Source organism: Heloderma suspectum, chromosome 5, assembly GCF_057233095.1.
Source record: "Heloderma suspectum isolate Gila_16-S chromosome 5, 16-S_ref, whole genome shotgun sequence".
NCBI lineage: Eukaryota > Metazoa > Chordata > Lepidosauria > Squamata > Helodermatidae > Heloderma > Heloderma suspectum.
Genome location: NC_139462.1, coordinates 28009113 through 28036070, shown reverse-complemented (window position 1 = coordinate 28036070; position 26958 = coordinate 28009113). Strand labels below are relative to the sequence as shown.

Below are 26958 nucleotides of genomic sequence, written 5' to 3'. Positions count from 1 at the left end.
GAGAGATCTAGTTTCATCCTCTGTCCAGCTTTACATGTATATGAGGCCTATGGTGAGATATGGAGCCAGTGTGGTGTTGGACCACGACTGGGGAGGTCTGTGTTCAACCCCCCTCTCCCTCAGCCATGAAGCTCACTGGCTCATCTTGAACCAGTTAAGATTTCTCAGCTTAACCTACTTCACGTTGCTCTTGTGAAGATAAAATGTATGCCACCTTGAGCTCCTTAGAGGAAAGGCAGGATGGTTGCTGATTACTGTCAGGAATTTCTTCATGTCAGACCACTGGGATTTCCTAAAGCAATGCTGTTTCATCTTTTTGAGCCTAATGATGGATTAGGCTCAAAAAGCCTAATGATGGATCTGAAGGATTGCCTCCTCCCATGTGTGCCTGCCCAGACCTTAAGATCATCCTCAGCGGCCCTTCTCCATGAGCCCCTGCCAAAGGAAGTGAGGCAGGTGGCTACTAGGAGGAGGGCTTTTTCTGCTGTGGCACTGTGGCTCTGGAATGAGCTCCCTAGTGAGGTTCGCCTGGCACCGACATTGTATTCCTTTCAGTGCCAGGTGAAGACCTTTTTATTGTCCCAGGCATTTTAGCATTTCAGTGCTTTAGACTTTTAGCTTTGCTGTATTTCAAATCCCTACACTGCTGCTAGGTTTTATTCTGGTTTTATTCTGGTTGTATTGTTTACTGTGGTTTTAATGTTTTATATATTTTGTATTGTTTTATTGTGTGCTCTTTGGTTTTAATTTTTGTGAACTGCCCAGAGAGCTTCAGCTATTGGGTGGTATAGAAATAAATAAAGATAGATAGATAGATAGATAGATAGATAGATAGATAGATAGATAGATAGATCCTGGATTCCTGCGTGCCGCGCCGAACATTTCAATTCTTCCACTTTTGGCATGGGGGGGGGATGAAAACTCTGGCAAAAGAGGCTGGAGGATGTGAGAGTTTTGTATAATTTTCTCCTTGGGGAGGAGGACAGGATTTCAGCATAACTTTTAAAGTGTAGGTGGCTGAAGGGTCTTCTTTCTACGGCACTTCAAAGTTTGATAAAGTTCCAACGAAGTACAGTTCCCTGTATTTTTTCTGATTAATATGCACAAACATACAAAATGAGAGACATTTATGTATGCTCCTTTTATATGTTGTAGAACTTGTATTTTTACTTTCATTAGATATTGAGCTCCTTCTTAGGCCATTTTATTGTAGATGTTCCATAAGCATATAGACTAAGATTTATAATTAGGGAATTCCTTTGTTTCGTTAGTGATTTTGACTTATTATGTTCTTCTTTTTGTTGCCTTTATTTTGTTAACCTTATTTCAAAATAAAATAAAATTTCATGAGGAAAAAAATCGAACGTAAAAAAGAAAGCATATTGTGCTGATGAAACTAGCATTAGGATGGGCGAATGGGCGATGTTTGAGATCCCCAGGATTCTCCGAACATCATCCTGCTGCTTGTCTCATGCTCAGTTCCCACCCGTGATTACAATCGTTGCTTGCTCTGTGTGAAAGGGAAACTTGCGTAAATCAAGCAGAGATTGAATGGGAGCTTTGGGCAAATCTCTTGAAATGTGCAAATCTCTTGAAATTTGTGCAAAATATTCAGTCCATTGAGGGAATTTGTGCAAATCAAACTGGGAACCAGGAACAAAACAGACATGAGCATGTGTTCAACGATTTGTGGAAGTTTTTAGTGTACACATGCTTGCATTCCGGGCTTTGAATGGGGCATGCTCATGTGTTTCGCAAGGCAAATCAAACCTCTTATACATCCCTAATACTGGGCTGAAACTAGTTCCCTCTCCATTTTTACAGGACCATTCAACTCCCTTAAAAATGGAAAAAGAATTTCTATCCTTTTTGGGATGTGTGGAAGAGTATCTCAGACATTTGGTGGTGGGGGGGGAGGTTGGCTTATCATATTTTACATATGTTTTCCCCCTCTTTTTTAACCCTTAAAAGGCCTCTCCAGCTGCAATCAATGGCTGATGAGCCTCTCCATCTCTCTGCAGCCTTCTGACTTCCTTACAGCCTTGATCTTTCTATGCCAGATCACCATGGAAACAATAGCTAGAGTTGTTTCCATGGTGATCTGGCATAGGAAGAAAATCATGACCGGAAGGAAGTCAGAAGGTTGTGGAGAGACAGAGAGGCTCACTGGTTCCTGATGATGGCTGTCAAGGCTTCTTTTAAAGTATAAAAAATGAGGGTGGGGAATTACCCTCAACCACCTCATCTGTAAAGTAAGGTAATCCAACTCCAACCCCCTAAAATTATCAGAATTTTCTCCTGCCCCCATCCCAATATTTGGGGGTGTTTTCTTTTCACCCCACCATGCATGAATTGCAGAAAAAGAGGCTGAAAGAAAATTTGATAGAGCACTAGATAAAACCCAGCTCTATCTTTCCTTGTTATCTGTACTAGGTGCTATAGTCTTTATGTATTCCAGTGCCTGGTGCCTACTGAGAGCTGGATGAGGTCAGTCAATTGATATTTAACTCTCAGACTAGATTGAAGTAATGATGATTACCAAGTCTTCCTTTTAATCACTGAAGGAGTTCAGTTCTCCGTTGTCATTCAGGCTTGCAGCCTTAGAGCATTCCTCGACTCATCAATGAGTCCATTGGGTGTAGTCATGGCCAAGAGTGCTTTTTATTATACCTGCCTCATGATAGTTGCAACATTTCAATGAGATTTCAGACCCAGAGACTAATTATTGATGCATTGATGATTACAGGTTAGACCATGTGTGGACAAATACTGAGGAATCACTAGCAACATAAACATTGGACATGGCAACCTGCAATTAAACTTCTGAAGGGAGCAAGAAATAAGTTTGTCCCATACCACATCTGCTCCTGTGTGTGAGATATGGGTGCTGCCTTCTCTTCCTCTCTCAATCCCTCTTCCCTTCTTTAATTTGAGCCTGGCCTTCTCAGAGCATCACCCAAGAAGAACCCATTTTGAGAATACTTTTCATGTTGGCCTTTACTGTGTGTTTTTAAAATCATGTTTACTTTTGTATTTGTTTCTGTATTTTTTTCCAGTTTTGTGTCATTTTTTCTGCTGAGTTTTTATATTTTTGTACTGTATCGTTTTGTATTTTTAATTGTGCGATGCCTAGATAACTTGTTTTATTGGTGTCTCATAAATACAAATGCTAAATAAATACTCAGCTCTCAGTGATATGAAGTAATGATAAAAATAAGTGTGACTTTGGGCATATTACAAGGAACGTGAGAAGAAGGCCAGGATCAGAATGCACCAAGGAGAACACGATCCACTGGCAGGCACATTCAGGTCTCCACATCTCCCTCCAAGTGGTAAAAAAGTGCAAATCAGCAAAACGTGAGCTCACCAAAGTTCTCCAAATTCCACCTTGAAGCTCATTCCAAGTCATGTCCATATCAGATTACTTTTTCTTCTTCTTTTCACATGAATCCATGCAAAATTTTGTACGCTTCAATTGTGTACATCTTTGAAATATACACATTCTTATTCCATTGATGAAAGCATGTTTGAATGCATTTTTCGAAAGCATGCATTAGTTTCATGTGCATTTTTCAAATGTACACATGCTGTCAAATGCATTTTTGGGAGGTCCATGAATCACACTGCAAGCCCAGAAATGTATGGACTTTGACCACAGATTGTGTTTGAGTTTGTGTTCAGTCTGGAAGGTGCAAACTGGCTAAATCCTGATCAAAAACAAAGTGAAATGAATTTCTCATACTGTATATCCCTACCAAGAAGGCTCCTGGAAAAACCATCTGGCTCCTGGGTTTTGCACCCCTACATTACCTTAATAGAATGTATGTCATCCCATTGAGGATTCAGAGCTTCAGCAGGTGCAGAACTGTGCTCTGAGTTAAACTTGAAAGGCTGCCTCTTTGGTGGCATCCTTGTGTATCTTTGGTAGAAGACTTTCAACTATAGTCCTGTCTGTAGGACTTCAGAAAAGCTTAAGGGAGGACTTCTTTAATTATTTCCATTCTCAGATACTCTCCACTATCCGAACTCTTTATCTAGTGCTTTCACAGATCTCAGTCTCTTCACAATATGATATTTTCCCATAAAACCTAATGAATTTCTTTAGGGATCGGTGAGAATTTCACTTCATTCTATTCTATAAGAATTCACAAATGTCTTCATATTTGGGAGGGAGAGAACTTTAAATTACTAACATTAACATATGAGAAACTGAAATTGACACTTTTGTCCATTCAGGACAAGCGCTTCGGGAGCTTAGCTTTTCAAAGTCTTGGGTTTGAATCCCTGTGTATTCAGCCATGTTACTGCTGATTTAGGGTTACTTACCACCTCTTTTTTTCTGACAGGCTCCTCATATTTAACAGCTCTATGGCAGGCAAATGCAACATGTTTCTCCATGCTGGGAACAGCTGTAGCTATTGAATTTGGCTAGTGCAGATGGGTGAGAATTTCATTTCAGTTTAGTTTTGATAAGAATTTACCAAAATTCACAAATTTCTTCATATTAGGGACAGAAAGAACTTGAGGTGTTTTTTTTTGTTTAAAAAATTGAATGCCCAAGAAAGCAAAATGGACAGATTTGTTGATCCCTACCCTCAGTATATATATAAAAAAATCCTGAAAGCAAATGTAAAAGGGTAGGGCCTTTTAGGCTGTGGAATCCAGGTTACAGAATACTGTCCCCAAGGAGGATTGTCTGACATCTACATTGATTTCCTTTAAATGCCATATTAAAATGTTACAGTTATCCCATGTCTTTTTTCTTGCTGTTGTCTGACTGTCTGTCTTTCTTCCTCTTTGTCAGTTTATTTTTTTTATATTTTTTCTATATTTTATATTTTAAATATTTTATCTTTTAAATGTGTAAAATATACATTTTACAATTATACATTTTAGGTGGGCAGTATAAAAGTATTTTAAATAAATACAATAACAAAATGGAAAAAAATCTGCAGAAGTATCAACAAACAAACAAGTAAATACTGGATAAATTTGCCCAATTTGCATTAGAGTTGCATAATTTCCGAGTTGCATAATTTTGGAATGTTCAGCTGCAGAAACTGGTTTGTAGATTTTTTGCCTATGATTCTGCAAAGACAGTTTAAAACTGTGATCTCACCATAAAGTAGAGGCCTGCTTTAAAACTCAAGTTTCCTGATGAAATATAAATTAAGAAACGAACTAGCAGATAGACCCTGATTAAGGTAATTTATTGTAGTGTAATGCAATTAAGAAAATCTAATAATTAAACATCAAAACAGGTGTCTGCAGCAATCAAAAACAGATCAAGGAATATGCACATGATTTCTCCAAACAACACTTGATGCAGACGATACAGGTAGAATAGGTGCTCTACACTTTACACTGGGGACCAATTATCTCTCCACTTAATTAAGATTGGGTAATGTGGACATAATACATTACTCATAAAGAAACAATTGAATGCTTCATCATTCAAGAACATGGTTGAGTGATATTCCTCTATATTATAGTCTAAGCCAGTAACCAAATTGTTTTTAAAGCATCTTTTACTGGTTTTCATTCATATTTTAATGGATTGTTAAATATGTATAGAGCTACTACAAGTAACACTATGGGTTTTCTTGAGAAGCAAGTAAACAGTATAATTTCAATTGGGTTACACCTAGGAATGGACAAAACTGTCAATATTGGTTTCTTTCACTTTTTCAGTTTTGAATCTTATGTTCAGTTGTTTGGTTGTTTCATGCAAACTTAAAAACAATGTCTGCATGAAAATTATTATGTGTTTTTCTGCATTTCTCCCAATACATAGATTTTTGTCTAATATACATTTTTGAAAGTGTACATTTCCCTAATATATGCATTTTTGAAAACATGTTTTATTGAATAACTTTATTACAAAATTCGAAGAAGTATGAATTTCAAAGGATAGCACTTTTGGTTCATGTATTGGTTTGAACATAAGAACACAAGATCATAAGAAGAGCCCTGCTGGATCAGACCAAGGGTCCATCTAGTCCAGCATTCTGTTCACACAGTGGCCAACCAGCTGCCCAGGGGAAACCCACAAGCAGGACATGAGTGCAACAACACCCTTCCACCCATGTTCCCCAGCAATTGGTGTATATAAGCATACTGCCTCTGATACCGGAGGTAGCATATATCCATCAGGACTAGTAGCCGTTGATACTCCTGAAATTCTCCTCCAGGAATTTGTCTAGCCCCCATTTAAAGCCATCCAAATTGGTGGCTATCATTACATCTTCTGGAAGTGCACCTTTATTATGTCTCTCCTTACTTGCCTTTCTTCCAAGCTAAACAATCCCAGCTATTGTAACCTTCCCTCATGGGGGAGTTGCTCCATCCCCTTGATTATTTTAGTTGCCCTTTAGTTCAAAAGTGTCCACTCACATTAAAATAAGAACCAAATGCCTCCCCCATCTTTAGTTATACTTATGCCCCTCTGTTTATTCTGTTCTAATATCACTGCCATTACTCCACATGGTAAGGGACATAATGTTAGATACAGGGGGAGAGGTTTTGGTTCATGGGATGGAGGCAAAGTTTAGGTTCAAAGGCGAGGAAGGTTCAAAGGCATGCTCTTGGAAACATTAAAGAGTAAACTGCAACAACAACAAAGTGTTTCAAGAGGATTTTTTGTGATTATATTTTATACTTCATAGTTATTATAAATATAGATACTGTTGAGGAATAAATCATTTGTGGTTTGAAACACAGGATGGAGGATAGCTGCCCCCCCATCTTCCCTCAAATAGCAGGTTAAGTGTAGGTGAACACTACGTTCATGCCCTTATAAAACTCAATGTGTTAAATGTTGCTCTCTGGAAGACCAGAGTCTATTTTTATCCACGTGTGGTGGCCACAAGAAAATGTCAGCCTGCGGGAAGCTACTTTTGTGTCTGACATTGTGGGTTGACTTTAGCGTTTTTCACCCCACAACAAACTACCTTGAGAGTGCAATTCAGCACATGTCTACTCAGAAGTAAGCACCACTGGCAGTTTGGCTAATGAATTTGTGTCATTAGCATTTATGTTTCAAAGGAATAAGGAAGTTAGAATGCAAAATTTGGATAATATAGAAAGCTCAGTCAAATTTGTACAAGGAAAGAAAAGGGAATTTAATAAGTATGAAAAGGAGAGACTTCCCACAAATAAATTGAGGAAGTTCTGGGAATGGTTGAAGGAGGCTACACCACCAATTATATGACTGATGTATGTATTGTAAATTTACATTATCTTATTATAGTAATAGTAGGAATATTTAGTGACCGTAAACCAACTATTCAGATTTTCAAAGTAGCAGCAATACAGCCCTGGAGACAGTGAAGTGCCAAATGTAATTTTTAGACATAAGGAAGAAACAAATGTGATGGTCTGATTTCAGATTATGGATTGATAGATTGCACTAAAATACGTTGGTTGTCTAGATTGGAAACACGGGGGCAATGGGAGCATGGCTTACCAATAAATGCAGAATCATCTTATACCAAATTGAGTTGTTCATCTATCTAATATGGTCAACTCAGGCTGGTAACGAGCCCCAAACTCAGCTGTCTTGGGTCATCTTTCTTACTAGCTAGGGGTGGACGAAAATCACTTACCTGTCGTCGAAGCTTGCTCGCGGTGGGGGGGAGGCGCTTCGCTGCTCCCCCCGCGAAGTTCAGGCCGGGGGGAGAGTCTTCCCGCCTCGCCCTGGCCAAAATTCAGGCCGCGGAGGAGGCTTCCCGCCTCGCCCGGCCGCGAACTCGAAAGTTTTTTTTTAAAAAAAAACACGCCCCCATGATAGGCTACGTGATGATTAACGTAGCCTATCACGGCTAGATCTGCAAAGTCAGCCATGATAGGCTACGTTAATCGTCACGTAGCCTATCACGGGTGACTTAAAAAAAAAAAAAGCATGTATGCTAATGGCGGCCCCCATAGGGAGCCGCCATTCGCGTTCCTTATTTGGTCGCTGTAGTCTACGTAAATCTTTACGTAGACTACGGCGAAAATAAGGGCAACGCAAATAGCGTTGCCCTTATTTTCCCCATAGTCTACGTAAATCTTTAAGTAGACTACAGTGACCAAATAAGGAACGGGAATGGCGGCTCCCTATGGGGGCCGCCATTATCCGTACGCGCTTTTTTTTTTAAAGTCACCCGTGATAGGCTACGTGACGATTTACGTAGCCTATGACGGCTGACTTTGCAAATCTAGCCGTGATAGGCTACGTTAATCGTCATGTAGCCTATCACGGGGGCGTTTTTTTTTTCTTTTATTGGAATGGCGGCGGCGGCAGCTGGTCGAAAGACCGGCTGCCGCTCCTGCCCCGCACGAACACCCGCCGAACCGCTGGCCGGACCCACCGCCGGGAGGGACATTCGGCAAAGGTAAGTCCCGTCCCGGGGGGGGTGCGGGGGGGAGCAGAGAATTTCTCCCCGAAACTTGTTCGGGGGGCCGAACACGTTGGCGCTCGGCCCCCCCGAAGTTTCGGGGAGAAATTCTCCACCATCCCTATTACTAGCATGGCTATAGGCATGGCGGAGAATTCCGCCATGGATTTCAGCATTCAGCCCCCCCCCCCGAAATCCGTGGCGGAACGGCCTGCTCCCCACCCCCCCACAGATTCCCCCCGGGACAAGACTTACCTGGGGCAGATGTTCCAGATGGTGGCGGCTCCAGTGGCGGCTTTGGCGGCGGCAGCGGCTGGTCTTTTGACTGGCTGCCATGGCTGCCATTTGCATTTTGGTCTTTGCCATGATAGGCTACCTAAGTCTTTATGTAGCCTATCATGGCTGGGTAAAAAAACAACAACAGCATACGCAAATGGCAGTGGCTACAGCGGCCGCCATTTGTGTTCCTCATTTTTCATCGTTTTAGTCTACGGAAATATTTACGTAGTCTATTATGGCGAAAAAAAGGGGAACGCAAATAGCGTAGTGGGTGCTATTTGCATTCCTTTTTATTCGCTGTTTTAGCTTACGTAAATATTTACATAGCGCTGTAGCCACCGCTATTTGCATATGCTGTATTTTTTTTTTTTTTACCCAGCCGTGATAGGCTACATAAAGACTTACGTAGCCTATCACAGCTCCCTGGCTGGATGCAAATGGCAGCCACTACAGTGGCCGCCATTTGCGTCCACACCAGCCAGTCCGCGGCTGGAAATCCGGCTGCGGATGGCCCTGGCCGGCTGCTCTGCGGAGCCGCTGCGGAGCAGAGCCGGCCGTCGAGGATTCCGGGGGGGAGGACAGGATCACATCCCCCCCATTGAGGATTCCGGGGGGAGGGAGAGAGCACCCCCCCATGAACACAATCCGCGAAAAGGTAAGTGACTTTCGTATACCCCTACATGGCTATCCAATATACCTAAATAGATTAATTCATTCCCTCTCTGTCCCCCACCTCCTCTATGGCTCAGCATCACACCAAGCAAACTGTCTTGTTCTAACCATAGTTAAGGACCCATGTGCCATAGTTAGAGCTTCCTCACAATGGTTTTAGAGCTGCTTGTCTGCATTCATTTTCCATCTATTCAGCTGCATATGCCCACCCCTTTCTCCATAGTGGAGCAGCCTCTTTAGGGGGAGCAACAGTTTGGACTGTGGTTTGTCAATGATTTGTGAGTTCAGATATAATGGCAAACTATAGCTACTGCAAGCTGTAGTTTGCCAATCAGATGGTTTGATAACCTGGTTTGGCATCCTCTTGAAAAACACGGATTGTGAGCTGACATAGGTTTGGTTCTACAAATCATGGTTTGGATACAGCTGTTTAATCTCCAAATACTTATATTCAGTGGAAATGGAGAGATATTAATTGGCCTGGGCAAGTTTTGGAAGTGGAGGCCCTATCCACACACTTTCTCCTTGCTTGAAGGCTTCTGCTTCATGTAAGGGAAGAGGAATGAAGAACGGATAAAGAGTCAATGCCATGTTAGATCCTGTGTGAGGCAGGCATGTCAAAATAGTCATAGAATACATGTATGTCCAAGATATCCTTTTTTAAATTTAAAAACTGATTATATATGTTCTCTATCACTGAGCACCAAATGTTTTGGAAATGACAAATGCGACTCTGGCTTACAAAGGCCAGTGTAAGTTGGCCTGAAGTATCCAGCTAGTCAGGGATGGTTTAATTAGGTATAATCTTTCTCAAGCTCATACTGAGCCACTGATGTAATTAAAGGGAGCTCAAGAAACAAGCAGCACCACTGTCAAAGATTCAATATACTTACAAAAAGCCTTGGGCTTGGGGGTGGTTTGTTGTTAGTTTTTATTTAACATCTCAAAATAGCAGCTCCAGTCAAAGTCAGAAAACACACACATAACTAAATAAACTCAGCAGGGGAGAGTGTTTCATTTATGTTATTCGAACTCCACAATCCTTTCAATTCTTTACCCGCCCTTTATTAAACACTATTCCCACCCACCAATATTCCTGAACTTTTCTGCTTTTACTGTTTCTTGTTGGAAAAGTCAAGGCCAGCATGAACACTCTCCCCGTGGATAAAAACAGGCTTCGCGTTCGGCTGACAGTTACCTCATTTATAATGATCCAGTGACAGTCAAAAGCAACCAAATTGGCTTCCACAACCTGAAATAGAAAACAAACCAGCCATCAGTCACCTTATCTATATGAAAGCCAATGACTATTAAATAGATGCTTCCCACAAATGACTGCGGGCGGGGGGGGGGGTGTTAAAATGAGAATAAATGAATTAAAAGTACCAGCTCTGAAAAGACCTTTGCTATTCAGTTGAGATAGAGAGACCCTTTGAGCCAAATACTGCCAAATCATTTGGGTTATTGTTTGGCTTGCTAATTAAATGTAACATTATAGTGAATTTCCAGCACCGTGGAGAAGACTAGGTTCCTTTGCACTCATGGTTTTGTTGTTGTTGTTTTTAAAGAAAAGGCCAAATGATTTAAGCTTTAATGCCGGGTGGTAAGCAGGAAAACAGTAAGAGTTTCAAGCTTCAAACAGTATCCTCTGTTTCTCTTAAAACACAGAACACTGGAGCTGCTGTGGAAGCACACTCACTCAGTTTTGTTAATTTATCCCTTCTCCCCTGGATTGAGCTTTGAGAAAACTGTTTCTGTGTGTTTGGGACAGAAAGCAGCTATGCACTGTGTTGATTGGCTGGGAGCTTGTAACTACAGCTGCATGTAATGGTCTCTTGAAATTATCTGCCCCCATTTCACTGAATTTCTCTAGGTGGAGGAGAAATTTTCCAAAACGTTCTATGGGATGGGGCTCACCATTCGTGGCTTATTACTTTTTCTTCCTAATACTTTTTTTTGCCACCCCTACGAGCAGTAACAATGGTGAACAACAATTGTATTGGCAACCTGGTCTCTATTTTTCATCTGTCACAGTGCCCAGGGCCCTAGTATCATTTGGGGACATTGTACCAGGGAAATGGCAGCCACCACAGGAACAATAATGGTTGAGAATATTTATAGAAAATTCTGAAAAGTGGCCTATGTTTTCTAGGGAGTGGGGGTATAAGACAAAGAAAAATATCATAATTTTTTTCAGACCAATGTCTTCTCAGAAATTTTGTCTCAGTTCAGCTTGTAACATCACCCACCCACTGCTGCTCCGGTAATATGTGGAATTGACTGGCACTCAATACTGCAAAGATAATACAAAAAACGTCTTCACACAATGCACCATTATCTTGTGGACTTTGCTGCCAAAAGATAGGAACAAGGCCTAGATAGCATTAGAAAAGTATTTGACCAAGTCATGGAGGATAGGTTGATCTATGATTCTTGGCCATGATGGCTCAATGGAACCTTCATGATCAGAAACAGTATATCCCTGAATACCAGATACCAGGGACAACACCAGATACTAGAGGAAGGGTGTTCTCTTCATGTCCTGTTTGTCTGGTTCCTAAAGGTCTTTAATTGGGTTCTGTTGAAAAGAGAATGCCATGTTAGAATGACACTTGTTCTCATCTAGCAGGGCACTCCTTATGTTCTTATGAATAAGATCTACATAATGATGAGACAATGCATATGTGCATTGGATGAATTGAACATTTGTTCTGAGCTCTGAGCACTAAAAGCAGTGTCCATCAGTCAGCTAGTGGGTGTTTCTACTGCTATCTAAAATGTAGAAGCAATCTACATGTTAAGAGACAACACAGCCCTCTCTTTCTGCAATAATGGAGGGAGTAATTCTATGGCCACTAGACACAGTCTAAAGGGCCATAGGATTTTTCAGTTTCTGGGAATCGAGGTCAGAGTTAGGGCTATGAACATGGTTCCCAGAAACCATGCTCCTTCCCCACCCCTGCCCCTTTGTAGTCAACACATGCTGGCTATGTCTCTCTGCTTGGAAATGGCGCACCAAGATGGGGAAAAGGGGGTGGCCCTAGGGCTGGGGAGGGAAGGAGACTATTGAAGCTGGTTTATGCAGTTTCCTATGTGCCACATGGCCTTCTTTCCTCTCCCTTCTCAAAGCTGTGGCTAGACAGCTGAAATTGGACATCTAGCAAAAAATGCAGGGCAGCTGGAGCACAGAGCAAGGATAGTCCCCATGCTATGGCTGGCCTGCTTTGAATACTTGGCAGCCTCTTACTTTGGAGGCTGCTGACCATCTCAATAGGATTGTGCCCTTATAGAGGTAGTCTAGAATTTAAAATGGCAGCTTGCCATCTGTTGCCACTACTATCCCAGGGCGGGCACTAATGTAGAAGGTGGCCCAACATAGGGTATTTTGCTGAGGAGATCCTCAAGCATGAACTTGTCCTGGCTTAAGTAATTCTTACTGCTACAGCAGCCGCCTGTAAAGAATTTGCCTCCATGGATAAATTTTTTGGCAGCCTTGTTTGTCTAACCCAATGTGCTCTGGATTATGTGTTTTCTTGAAGTAATTCCATATTACTCTCTTACCCCATTCCATTTCTTTGTTGTTCTTCTCATGTTTATATGTACCCAATACATAAATGGCACAAGAACTCCCTAAATTGGGAATACCTGCATACATAATAAGTCACAGATTTTACTTTCAACCTCATATGATGAGAAATGATTTGAAAGTGTCAGAATTGTACTGTCCTTCACTCCAATTTCCTTCACCCAACTCATTATAATAATAGCTGGAATAATTTCACAGAGGCATACGATTTCCCTTGATCAGCTTTTATTAGGAACAAGTTTACACTTTCCTTATTATTTTAAAAGAGCTTTTAAAAAAATCTGAAGGCAACGCTAACACAGCCCAGATCCAATTATCTGTCAGTGGAGCAGTCATTACTTGGACAAGACATCCCTTTTACATTCATGACCCAATGTTCCATCATGCCCTTGTCTCTCCCCTGAGCTAGCAGTTTTCTTCATTTAGGTAGCCCACTGCAACATCATCAGGGAGGCAGGGAGCAAATGGGATTACACTAATGAATAGAGAGAGCTGCTGGAGAAGCAAAGAACATTTCAGTGTTGCTAAACTCTCACAAGTAATTTGCATGGAGGTTCACAAAATGTAAAACTGATGTACACATTTCCCTGATGGAATATTTTACCCAGAGAGAAGAAACCAATGAAATGGCTCAAAACTACCACATCACTTCTGCAAATGGCACTAGAAGTGTGACGACAGTTTAGAAAGTAATCACCAGGGTGATCCCAGAGAAGCAAAGTGCACATGAGGTAATCAACAGCGTTGCTTTTGGTCAGCGCTGCCCAGAGGGGAGAGGCAACTGGGGAAATTTGCCCTGGGGCCCTGAAAATCCTCAGTTCCTGCACATACTGTTAGCTCCTGCTCTTGCCCTGCCACATTGCTCACCAGAGACTCACACATTCATGGGTCCTTGTAGGGGGCAGCAGCAGAGCCTCAGTGTGACCTTTCCCCTGGCTCTTGGCACAAAGTTGCACTGAATTTTACATCACATGAACAGATCCAAGAACCCTGAGTTCAGTTTCCTTCCACATTTCCATCTTAGCAGCAAGCCAAAATGCACATTAAACAATTCTTCAGGGGCCACGTTGTTGCACTTCTTTTTTTAAGAAAGGAAGAGGAAGTGTATTTAAGATGGCATTTCCTTGATCCCTCATTTAAGAAGGGAGAAGGATTTCCATTTTTTTAATATATAAACAATTAAATCACTTATCCCCAGAGTGTGGAAAAGGTAATAGCCTTGGAAGGGCAAAAATGGCAGGAACCTAGAAGAATCTGACTTGTCGATGATGGAACCAAAGGGTGACCCAGCAGAGCATGGGTGGAGCCAAGGCAATAGCCAGAGACTCTGGAGAGTTGCTGCCAGTCAAAGTAGACAATAGTTGTCTGGATAGACATTGACTGTTGAGAGGTGGCAGAACCTGGAATTGACTCTAGTTACCTCTCACTGCATAGTAAAGTTAATGAGGGCCTGGCAGAGTCCAAAACTAGTGACCTGACAATACATATTTAGGAACATAAGAGCAGTCATGCTTGGTTAGACCAAAGGTCCATCTAGTCCAGCATCCTGCTTCCCATGGTGGACAACTGGGGCAACTTTGGGAAGCCCATAAGCAAGACATGAAGGAGGAAATAGTTTTACTCTATTATCACCACTATCAACTAATATTTGGTGTCCTACCACCTCTAAACATAGAGGTTCACATGTTTAACATCAGCAAGGGAAGAAAGTAGATCTCTAGATGTTTGGGACTTCAACTTCCAGTGGTCAAAGGTCAACTCCCAATGGCTATTGGGTAAATTTCCCCCAGCTGTCTTGCCCCTGAAATGCCAGGAGTTGAAGTCCAAAACATCTGGAGATCTACTTTCTGGCCACCCCTGTATTACATGTCAAGCTACCAGCTAGCTGACAATCCTAGAGGGGAGAGGCAGAAGGGGGAGACAGTGGGCTGGAGGGTAGTGGTCATGGAATATTAAACACATAGAGTCTTATTGACAGGTCTCTGTGAACAGCAGCTGCTCTGTGGGAAACCAGGAGAACATCTTAAGACCCATCTCTTCACACAGGCTTTCCCTGAGGCATGACCCAGCTAGGGATGCTGGAGAAATTCGAGGTGGACTAAAATGAGCCCAGATTTTTAAGAATCTGACCTGTAGAATCTGCTGCAGACCAACCCACTCAGGCTGCATGGAGAACGTGGACTTCAGGATCCTTTTGGGATTTTTTTACTTTCCTGAAATTTATGCATATTTATTTGTAGGAAAATATGCAAGTTTCTGCTGAGTCTGGTGAATATACACAGGGAAAAATTGAATGGAATGGGGGACTATACGCTAAATGTTACATACTAAGGCAAATTATGTAAGTTGTTGCTAACCCTCTTACGGAATGATTTGCGTATTTTTCTGCACACCAACAACAACAACTCGAATCCATCTGTGAGTGAACAATGGAACAAAAGGCACCTGACAATCCATGAAACACAGATGGAGTGGATGTTACACAATTCGTACATCCCTAGACCCAGCCAGCTATAATCTGCAGAGCATATAGTTTTATTGCTAATTAGAAATCATTTTGATTGTATTGTTTTTTGGTTGTGTTTCATTATTGTATTTCAGTGACACTGTATATCCACTGCAATGACAGTAGCAATGACACTGTATATCCACTGCTTTGATAACTTTGTGTAATAAATATTACTAAATAACTTGGAGGTTCTAGGTGCAGTTAGAACTTAAAGCAGTGCCCTAGGAAAGTTTGGAGGCTCTGTGTGCCATGCACAGGGACGTTATGATGACGTCCTGCACTGTGCACATGAACCGTTCCCTGCAGCACTGAATAAGGCAAGCCATGGGGGGTTCAGCACATAGGAGGTCTACTGCAGTGCCATCCATTGAAGTTCCATAAGGCTGCATATGACAAGGGCACAAATGACAAGGCTTATGAATACATAGCATGGAGAAATCCATCTGGTAGAGAGCATATAAAGGCATCCAGCACTTCAATGGCCCACACCTCAGATGGCTGTGCTCACTTGGAATTCATCTGTCTATGTTGTTGGCTTTGTGACAACAAAGTAGTGCTCTGCACACATAAAAAGGAGGGACAGATTGGAAATTTCCATATGAGACAGAAAGACTGTGATGGCATTGTTTATGCAACTCACATCTTGAGCTGAAAAAAAGAAGGGGAAAAATGGAGCTAAACTATAGAATGCATTCCTAATGAGGGCTGGAAAAGCATATACAACCTGACAACTTTTCCCCAGTATATTAAGTGAAGCAACATTAATCCTTGGCAAACCCTCTCCATAATGGAAGTGTGAATGGTTTTCAAACACGTTTAAACATCTTGATTTAGAAATAAAAGCAAAAGGCCTAAAGGCATATCAAACTAAGCATGAGTAGCTTGGAATCTCTGTGGCAATGAAAAATAAACCATACACTTAATTACCAAATATCTGATTGGCACCTGCAAGATGAAGATCTACTGTCGGTTTCAGATTTGATTTTTAATTGCATGAAGGGATGAAAATTATTTAAAGCATGCCTCTTATGAGCAAAATTGATAAATTAACTAGGGATGGGCGGATTCCCTACCTGCTGCTCCGCTGGGGAATCCGCCCTTGGGGGGAGGCGATCTGTCCCTTCCCCCAGAATCCTTGCCGGCTGGCTCCGCTCTGCAGTGATTCTGTGGAGCCGCCAGCCAGCTCCGAAGTGCCAGCAGTACGGCCACCATGCCGTATCACCGGCTGAAGGGGACTACTGCCTGAAGACGCAAATATTTGCATAGCCTATCATGTTAATCAAAAGCACGGATGCAAATGGTGTCCCAGATGCCATTTGCGGCCGTAAAGGCCTTAGTTTAAGGTAAATGCACAAACTGTGGCAAATTCTTAAAGTGATGGGAGTACCAGACCACCTTACCTGTCTCCTGAGAAACCTGTACAAGGGTCAAGATGCAACAGTAAGAACTGGACATGGAACAACCGAGTGGTTCAAAATTGGGAAAGGAGTACGACAAGGCTGCATATTGTCACCCTGCTTATTTAACTTATATGCAGAGTACACCATGAGAAATGCCGGGTTGGATGAGGTCGGAATTAAGATTGCTGGGAGAATTATCAACAACCTCCGATATGCAGATGATACCACCCTAATGGCAGAAAGCGAAGAGGATCTCAAGAGCCTCTTGTTGAGGGTGAAAGAGGAGAGTGCAAAACCTGGTTTGAAACTCAACATTAAAAAAACTAAGATCATGGTATCTGGCCCTATCACTTCCTGGCATATAGAAGGGGAAGAAATGGAAGCAGTGACAGATTTTACTTTCTTGGGCTCCAAGATCACTGCAGACGGTGACTGTAGCCATGAAATTAAAAGATGCTTGCTCCTTGGGAGGAAAGCTATGGCAAACCTAGACAGCATAGTAAGAAGCAGAGACATCACCTTGCCGACAAAGGTCCGTCTAATCAAAGCTATGGTTTTCCCAGTAGTAATGTATGGATGTAAGAGCTGGACTATAAGGAAGGCTGAGCGCCGAAGAATTGATGCTTTCGAACTGTGGTGCTGGAGAAGACTCTTAAGAGTCCCCTGGACTGCAAGGAGGTCAAATCAGTCCATCCTAAAGGAAATCAACCCTGAGTGCTCATTGGAAAGACAGATACTGAAGCTGAAGCTCAAATATTTTGGCCACCTAATGCGAAGAGAAAACTCCCTGGAAAAGACCCTGATGCTGGGAAAGACTGAAGGCAAAAGGAGAAGGGGACGACAGAGGATGAGATGGCTAGATAGCATCACCGATGCAATGAATATGAACTTGAGCACGCTCCGGGAGACAGCGCAGGACAGGAAGGCCTGGCGTGCTATGGTCCATGGGGTCACGAAGAGTCAGACATGACTGAACGACTGAACAACAACAACAAAGGCCTTTACAGCTGCAAATGGTGTCCGGCATGCCATTTGCGTCCTCAGTCAATCCGCTCCAGGTCCGACCAGTGGGGAGGATCCAGCCAGTGAGGATTCCTCCTGGAGGTGATCCAATTGATCCAATCCTCCACGGACTTCGGGGGGCTGGATTCAGTAGAATCTGGCCTCATTGGGGTCCGTGGAGGATTTCTCCAACATCCCTAACATTAACAGGATCTCTCATACCAATGTTTTATCTAGTATTCTGCAAGCATATCCATCACATTACTACAACTTGCTCCAGATGAACACATGGGCAAATTAATGTTATACTTAAAAAATAACGATTACTGCTACTTATCTAAGAATCAGCACGGTCCAGTCAGCAGGGGACTAGGAACCAATCATAGTCCTTGCATAGCCATGGACTTCTTCAGTGGCAAAGGATCTCTGTTCAGATCCTCATTTGTAAAATAGAATTAGCTGCCTCTGGGTGAAACAGACAAAAGTGGTCAATCTCTTTGCACTGTAACACAATGCTAGATAAATGCAGGTATCCCCCCACCCCACACACTATGACTCCGAAGCAGTTTCTTGACTTGCATCATCAATGAAAAAATCCAACAGCAAGGATATAGTGGTGTTCTTTGTGGATTTCCTTCTATTGTGAAACTTACTTCCTGGATACTAGTCAAGGCTGAAACTTACAATTTTCTTGAAGCATTGAAAAAACACTTTTCTGTTCTGTCTTTCTTCTCAATATACATGCAATACAGCTAAACTGTTTTTGTTTGTGCTATATTTCATTTGAGTGCTTTATCTTCACGGATGTTATCGTGCTGTTTTTTTGTTTTTTTGTTACTGTGGCGTTGCCCACCCCAATCTCTGATATAGGGGTCAGAAGCTGGAGGTCTGGAAGCCAAACCTGTCCACCCCCCAAAGTGCTCTCAGTTCAGAGGCAAGTGAGCAGTGGGGAGGGACAGCATTTGTGGCAATGGGGCTTGGCCACAAGCCAATGGGGTGAGCTCATCCTACCAAACACCCATTCCCTTCTCAACATGGGAAACATGCTGCTGGCTAGGGTTCTAAAACATATAGCAGAATAGGCATGGAAATTATTTTAAAAAATAAGCCTAGGAAGTAATTATTCTTCTGATTAATCACTAAATCAGATCAGATTGGCACATTGCATCATGAAGATGACTTTACACTCCATCAGCTATGGGTATCACTTGGCCAATGAGCACAAAAAGTGGATGAAGCAAATTATTATTTTTCTACAGAATGCACACTGGGGAGAGATTTTGCAAAGCTCAGGAAAATGCTGTCAAGAAGACAAGAGATGAGCAAAGAGAAACCATCTGTCACTGGCAGGAACTCCAAAACTTCTGAATGTTTGGAAGAGCCTAACAATTTATCGGTGTTTTCTTCTGTCATTCACTCTCAAGCCTTCAAAACAGGCTAAATGTAAGACAATCTGAAGCAAACAAGCTGGCAATGCTGCCAGTTTACAAGCTTCTCTCATTTGTAACCCCAAAAAAGAAAGAATCCCCAAGGATTTGAAATGAAGACCTGCATGAAGACCTAGCAATTTAGCAGAATAATACACAAAAACACAGTACAGTTTGCTGTCATTCCTAGTGGTTCCGCTCTGTTTTACCAGCTCTCTTTAGGGTATGTCAAAGTTAGCACTTTTACCAGATGCCTGCATTACTGGATCTGCAACAAAGCCCAAAGGAATAGCTAGCTGTGCAAAAACACATTTTACTTTGAGTGCCATTTGGGCAGAAAATGCAGCTTAGAAAACACTGAAATAATAAACCAAGAAGCAAACACTTAATACGGCCTTTGCAGGTTTTGAGTGCTCTCCATTTTGCAGCTTGACTTAGGGTCAGCCACCATTTGGGCAATGGACATCATTCATCTAGCAATGGTCCTGTGTTGAGGCACATTTACCAGCCTTAAGCCTCTAAACTTTTACATTCTGTGTCTTTTCCAGAGGGCAGAACAAAAATAGAGTGTAAGGTGGCACTTCGTGTGAGAAATTTGCCCCCTCCAAAATGTGCCTCCGCTATTCCAGGGATAATTTGGGATTCTGAGTAGTGAGGCAGAGCCAAATATCATCGGCTAAGATGCCACCATGATATCCTGACACTTGTTACAAAATGCCTGACTGGTTGGATCACATACTTAGCAAAAACAACAACAGCAACAACCTCTCTCTCTCTCTCTCTCTCTCTCTCTCTCTGGTAAAAGCCAGGGCCAGCACCAAGTATCAGCATAGTTGGGCCCTTGCCAAGGGCCCATATTCCCAACAGGGGGCCCACTGACAGAAGCCCTTGTTCTTCATCATTGCAACCTGCTTTTTCACATCCCTCTTGTTCTGGCCCAGACAATAGTGATGGTGAGGAGGAACAGAAATGCCACTGCCTGCTTGCTTATTGGCTCTCTGCCTGGCAAGCAAGCAAGTGGTAGCAATGATGAGGAAAGGGAGGAGGAAGAGCAGCAGCAGCTGGTGACAATGTTGGTGAAAATGCAGAGTCACTAAGGGTCCCATTCAGCTTGTCTTTCCAAAGGTCCCCCAAAACCTGGAGCTGGCACTCCAGCTGCTTAGAAGGGCAGTAAACAGAAGCAAATTTAAGTACTATAGTGTGAAAAGGTGAGAGGGGTTTGGGGGGGGGAGTGGAGGGAGGGACATACTGTATCACTCCTCCCCCAAACTATCCAAAATTGATTTCAACAATGTAAAGGACAAAAAAGTCGAATTCATCACAGATCTATATTATATTTGGTTTGGACAAGTTGTTCTTCTTCACTTACACTCCTTATTAATTCAAACTTGTCACAACAAGGCAACAACGTCTATTTGTATGGATGTTTGCACCCCAGATCTAAGAACCAGGACATGGCAGTTTGATCTGTTTGTTGAGCTTAATTTGATATGGAGTTCCTTTGCTATCTAACCGGGGCAACCAAAGTTCTAACTGCACCCCTTTTCCCTCCGCTGAGCATTCTCCTGTAAAGACATATGCTCCAGATCGGGGTAGCAGCTTGCTCATCATCTACACCGTTGTTGATATGGACTTTCACTGCACTCTCTCATCCTGGTTAATCTGCTCCAAGGATCCTGCTTGAGTGTTGCTGCATAACCATGTGGTGTTACAAGGCAGAGAATGAATCATAAATGAAGGTACTGTATCTCCATTGCTCTCTTGTGAACCTGAGATACCTAGAGGATGAAGTCCTTTGATACTCCTCCAGGATCTTGCTTTTGAACTCTGCCCTTTGACTTACAGGTTTACATTTTGCAAATCTCTGGGAAGTTACCACCTGCTTCTAGACCCCTAGATTCTTGTACTCATTCAGATCCCAGGTCCATTCTTAGAGTAATACTTTTCTGTTGCCTCTGGCCATCCTAAGATATATATGATAAGACAATAATGTTACATCACAATCTATCGTGCCCATGATCTCACAGCAAAACAAGAACTGTTCCCAGGCTATCCAAATTGCTGAACCCAAGTTCAGTGCAACTTTGCTACAAACACCAATTGAGCAGCCTGTTCAGAATGGTAAGTCTCTGAAATGCAACGTGATCCTTTCATCATGCCAGAAATATTGAACACAGCAATGCTCTACTCAGCACTGGTTAGGCCTCATCCAGAGTACTGTGTCCAGTTCTGGGCACCACACTTTAAGAAGGATGCAGACAAACTGGAGAGGGTTCGGAGGAGGGCAGCAAAGATGATCAGGGGACTGGAAACCAAGCCCTATGAAGAGAGATGGAAAGAACTGGGCATGTTTAGCCTTCAGAAGAGAAGACTGAGGGGAGATATGATAGCGCTCTTCAAGGACTTGAAAGGTTGTCACAGAGAGGAAGGCCAGGATCTTTTCTCCATCATCCCAGAGTGCAGGACATGGAATAATGGGCTCAAGTTACAGGAAGCCAGATTCCGGCTGAGCATCAGGAAAAACTACGACAATGGAACCAATGACCTAGGGAGGTGGTGGGCTCTCCCACACTGGAGGCATTCAAGATGAGGCTGGACAGCCATCTGTCAGGGATGCTCTGACTTGGATTCCTACACTGAGCAGGGGGTTGGACTCAATGGCCTTGTAGGCCCCTTCCAACCCTACTATTCTGTGATTCTATGAATGCTTACATAGGCCAGATTGCAAAATGGTGACAACTGAGGCACACAATGACAACTGATATTCTTTTCCCTTTACAGCAATGTGTGAAGTGTGTGACTGGAACCTTCTTTGGCTCACCAAGCTTCCCTTATTTTCTGAGGTGAATCCAATTCTTCTCAACACAGTAAAAACCATTAAGCAGCATCACATTATTCACAGTGCTAGTATTGCCTGGCAGAGAGATACAAACTGTCAGAGTGCTGCCTCATTTGGGTCTCTCTGTGGGTTTTCCTGGGATCGAAACACCAAAATAGCCTTTATCTAAACGTCCACTGTCTAGGCTGCAGTGAATGGCTCTTTACTTGCAAATCCAGCTCTGTCTTTCCAATTGGAAAAGCACTAACCATCTTGATCCAGGACCACTAGCAAATGCCACTGACTCCCGTGTTATCTCACATACACCAATGAGCTAGTTATTGACATCTCCATGTACTTGGATGTACTGGCACCTTCTTTCTCTCCAAAGATAGAAAAGCTGCCAAGAATGAGATCCAGATGTAAATTCAGTGTTAATACCTATGGCAAACAGATCTAAGCTCAAGCAAAACAAAACAGAGAAATCTAGCTGTGCCACAGCAAAAGATATAAAGAAAGGTTACTTCACTTGTTTGCCCATATGCCTGTGGTCAAGGAAGACATTGGATAGGGATGGATCAATCTATCAATTTCAGCTTCTCTCGGCTTCTCATCTTTCCAGTCATAAGTTCAGTTTATCTTGAACTTTGAGAATTTTTTTCCAGTGTTTAGTTTGGTTCATTCCCAACATAATTTTTAAATGTTCGCATTAAAATTCTTATGCATTTTGTGCACATTTCTCCAATACATGCATTTTAACAGTTTTGCCCAATATACACATTTTCCCAAGCAATGTTCTTAATATAGTACATTTTTAATTTAATTTTTATGCATATAGGCATTTTTCCATGCTCCCCCCCCCATATACACATTTGTGTATGCACTTTTTAATTCGAAAGCTCCATTACAAAATTTAGAGAACTGCAAATTTTGCAGGATAACTGAGTTTCGGTTAACATATTCGTTCAAAAGTGTGAAATTAGGCAAGTTCACATTAGGATGTGAACCAAATTTCTCCCCCATCCCTAACCAACATGTCAAACTCATAAGGCAGAAGGAAAAGAAAATGTGCTCAAGAACAGTAGGGGAGGTATCACAAAGATGAAGGTTGGCTTAGCTGATTTGGAAGCCGGGAAAAAGTAGGAGAAAGAGAGAGCAAGCATGAATTGTTTGATGCAAAGTTACAAACTAGAAGAGATTCATTCAGTTCCCTGCAGGGTCTGTGCCTGAATTCTCAGGAGTGAGCTTCAGTCTTTTTTCTTTTCCTGCCAGTTGCTGCTTTATTAAACCACTGCCATGTTATCTGGCTATCTGTACCGTGGTTTCCTGCTGGGTCCACAGCAAGACCTGTCCTTTGTCTCTGCTCCTAGCCCTTGAGCTTCTCAGTGGAGAAATCAGTTGCAGATTTATAAAGCACATTCTTGCACACCAGAAACCAAAGCTCATAAAGCTCTTGTCACCACAGGCAATAGCTTGGGAAGCGGCATTAATCTCTGCTTCCAAATGGCACACATGCACACAAGCAGACTCGCAAATGCACACACATTTAATTAACAAACAAAACCAAGGCAGCTTCTTTCCTTCAGTGCTTTCCTTCTCCAAAAGAAGAGAAGAAACTTTCTGGGTTTTGGTTGTTACTGGATTTTGGTCATTTTTCTCCTTAGCTTTTCTTCCTTTCTCTCTCTGGTAACTGTTCCTATGCCCCCCTGAATAATTCTTATAAGCCAATGCTGTGAAGTCAGGACATTGCCTTGTAGAGCCGAGCACACCTTACACCCACCACGAGGATGTTGCCACATGCCAAAGAATCAGTGTGGCAAGTTCTCATCCTCCTCCTTGTCATATCAATCCACAGAGCATCTGCATGTTGTGAGTATAAATGTTTGTGGAATTCAGCCTTTGCAAATTACAGTACAAAGCTGATGTGATCCACACTCTCAGACTTACCTGCAGATCAGAATCTATCAGTTTCCACATGTTTCTGGATGTTGAAAAATAGTTCTTGGCAGTTTAAACATATCAAAATCTGTTTTAAAATGCATACTTCGAGGGAACGTACGTATGTTTAGAAATGAATGCACTGAGAAAAAATACATTTAAAATGCATATTTAAATGCAGGTATTCATGTGGATTGTTGTTGTTGTTTAAACACAGATTAATGCAGAAATGGGGTGGGGCTCTCAGCCCTAGTTGTCAGCTTCCCCACATCTGCTACATATCATTGTCTGCCACTGGAGGACCCCCCCCCCCCGCCCAAGGACACCAAATTAAATGGTGAGTGTTCCTAGATGTGACAGCAGGGAGGGAAGGAGAAAGTTACATTAATTTAATGGCTGAGCTTTAAATCGGGTGACCCCAGTCTCAAACCTGACCCCTGCCATGAACTCAATAGGTAGCCCTAGGCAAGTCAACTGAGGTTTTGTTTCGTTTTTTAACACAACAACAGCAGGGGAGGAGTAGAATTTTGGAATGAAAATGGGAGGGGGAACAGCTTAATTCCCCCCTCCTGGAACACCATGGTCCCACGCTTACACTAAGGTAAATGTCAATCATGTATAGCCTTAATATGCATGATTTGAACTGATTCTAGGGCGTCTACTTTGGCCCCAGAATCAGTTTTAGTGAGAACATTGTCAAGGTTTACCTGCAACACCTTGTTGACTGACAGACCTGCAGGGAACTGGGGTGACACTATTCTTGTCCCTCCACAGAGGTATCTGTCTCCTCCTTCCCACTCACAACCTCTCCTTTTCTCTAATGGAGCTGCCACTCTTCTCCATCCTGTGTTCTGCCCTTGCCCTCTTGGTTCCCTTCCTTGTATCTGTTTTGCCCACCCAACCTCACCCTCTTGCAGCTGCCAACTGTGTTCCTGAGTCCCAGTGGCCTCTCACAGCCCCTCACCCTTGCAGAGGTGAGGCGTCACTGTAAGCCTAAACCTCAACAGGAAATGATCCAACCATTTATTTATTTATTTATTGCATTTATACCCCGCCTTTCTCCCTCTCGCAAGGAACTCAAGGCGGCTTACATTATCCTCCTCCTCACTGTTGTATCCTCACAACAACAACCCTGTGAGGTAGGTTGGGCTGAGAGTCTGTGACTGGCCCAAAGTCACCCAGTGAGCTTCCATGGCCATGACAGGGAATAGATGTAAAATGCCCCACTTTCTGGTTCCTGCTTTCCAGATCTATAGTATGAGCCCACTGGACCTTCTTCCTTTAACATTTTTTATTCCTAAACCAAACAGTTGAAACAGCACTGGGAAGAGGATGTTCAACTCGATGCACCAGCAAACATGTAAGCCTATAAAGATGCACCTACATCATCTTGCAGTTCCCAGATGCAGTTGAGTGCCTTATGCTTTACCCAGTCTACTTGCTCTGAAATATAGAATGGAGTTTCAACCTTTACTCCAAATGTCTATGCGGGCGCTGTATAAAGCATGCTCAATGGCATTTCAACCAATGAATGCACCATCACTGCTCTGAAATCATACCATCAAGTCTCCAGCTATCTACTATGCTTGAAGCTGAGCCTTTATCGTGCTGTTGTAAAACTAGCCAAACGACGAGCACAAAGCACTATATATTTATTAAGATGACGTTAAGAGGTTAAATGTCTTCAGTCTGCTTATGATGGGATCACATGAAATCCTCCATAAAGCCAGGCTTGACATAATGATGAAAACGTCCCAGGTTCACCATGCAGGAAGCCAAGCATTTTGATCAAGGCGTGATCCGACAGTCTTTCTGACAGCAAATATCTTCAGATGTAGGTTTCGCAACAAATTATGCTTTGTATCGACGCCAAAAGCAGCAGCAGAAACAAAGGTCAGCTGAGTAGCTTTCACTGTTCACCTTGTACTTGTCTATTTAAAGCAAATGTTTTAAAAATGTGTTTGGAGCGGAGATTGGATTTCAGTTCCTAGCTTTGGAGTGGGGCCTGGCCAATTTTTGAGCCTGCAGCCAGTTAGAACTGTATTAAACTGCTTTTGATTCCTGAACTCCTATTGCCATTAAAAATGCTTTCAACCTACTTATTTGGAGAGACATAGAATGCTAAGATGGTGTACGAATCAGAAGTGTTTAGTATATAATAATCTGAAATGCTGGGACTGTTGTCCTGTTTCAATGTATGGAACTCACAGGTAAAAAGCTACCACATAGCAGGGGAAAGGAGGGAGGGCAGATGTGTTTAGATAGACGCCATCATTATAATGTTGGCCTAAGTATAAACGTTAATAAAACAAGAGTTTTACTTTCCAATCTCACAGTGCATTAGCTAGTGGAGAACAAGGCACTCCGTCCCCTCTCCTTATGTCGGCTTATGGTTTTTATTATTGGATTTTATTCATATTATTTTTAAATGTTGCTTGTTCTACGCCACTTTGAGGCAAAGCAATAAGGTAGGGCATGAGATACTGTAAATATCTCTTTTTGCACCAATTTCCTCAGCTGAGGAGTAGGGTGGGCGCCTCACCCCACCCCACTCAGTTCCTTTGCAGGTCACAGAGGCTCATCAATGTTCAAGACTACAGTATGGGAGAGGGACGGCTTATGATTCTCATTTTGAGAGATGCAGGCAATGTTTTTGAAGCTCAAGCTTGGAAGTGATATTTGGAGGCTCATAAAAACCTGCATCAGAGGGGAAATTTACATGCCCGGAAATCCTTCTCCAACTCAGATTAAAATCTGAGCCAGAGAGGTATTCCCTGTTTTCCCCTTGTTTGTCCCCATGGCCCCCAAAAGCCCTCCCTGCCAACCCACAGTACCCAAACAAACTCATGCATAGGGATGGGTGAACTCACACGAGTGGCCTCGTGTGCCACTCGCTGGATCCCCCCCCCCACTGCCTGACCCCACTCACCATTTGCTCTGAATAGACAA

General features: G+C 42.6%; 1 protein-coding gene across 1 annotated transcript in view; it reads right to left on the bottom strand.

The window, feature by feature from the left end:
* GRID2 (glutamate ionotropic receptor delta type subunit 2) overlaps positions 1 to 26958 on the bottom strand; it is a 1421890-nt gene that overhangs the window by 494063 nt on the left and 900869 nt on the right. The window contains exon 5 of the mRNA XM_084855634.1: positions 10528 to 10581. Coding sequence (XP_084711760.1) covers positions 10528 to 10581 — 54 coding nt within the window. The remainder of the gene's footprint in view (positions 1 to 10527; positions 10582 to 26958) is intronic.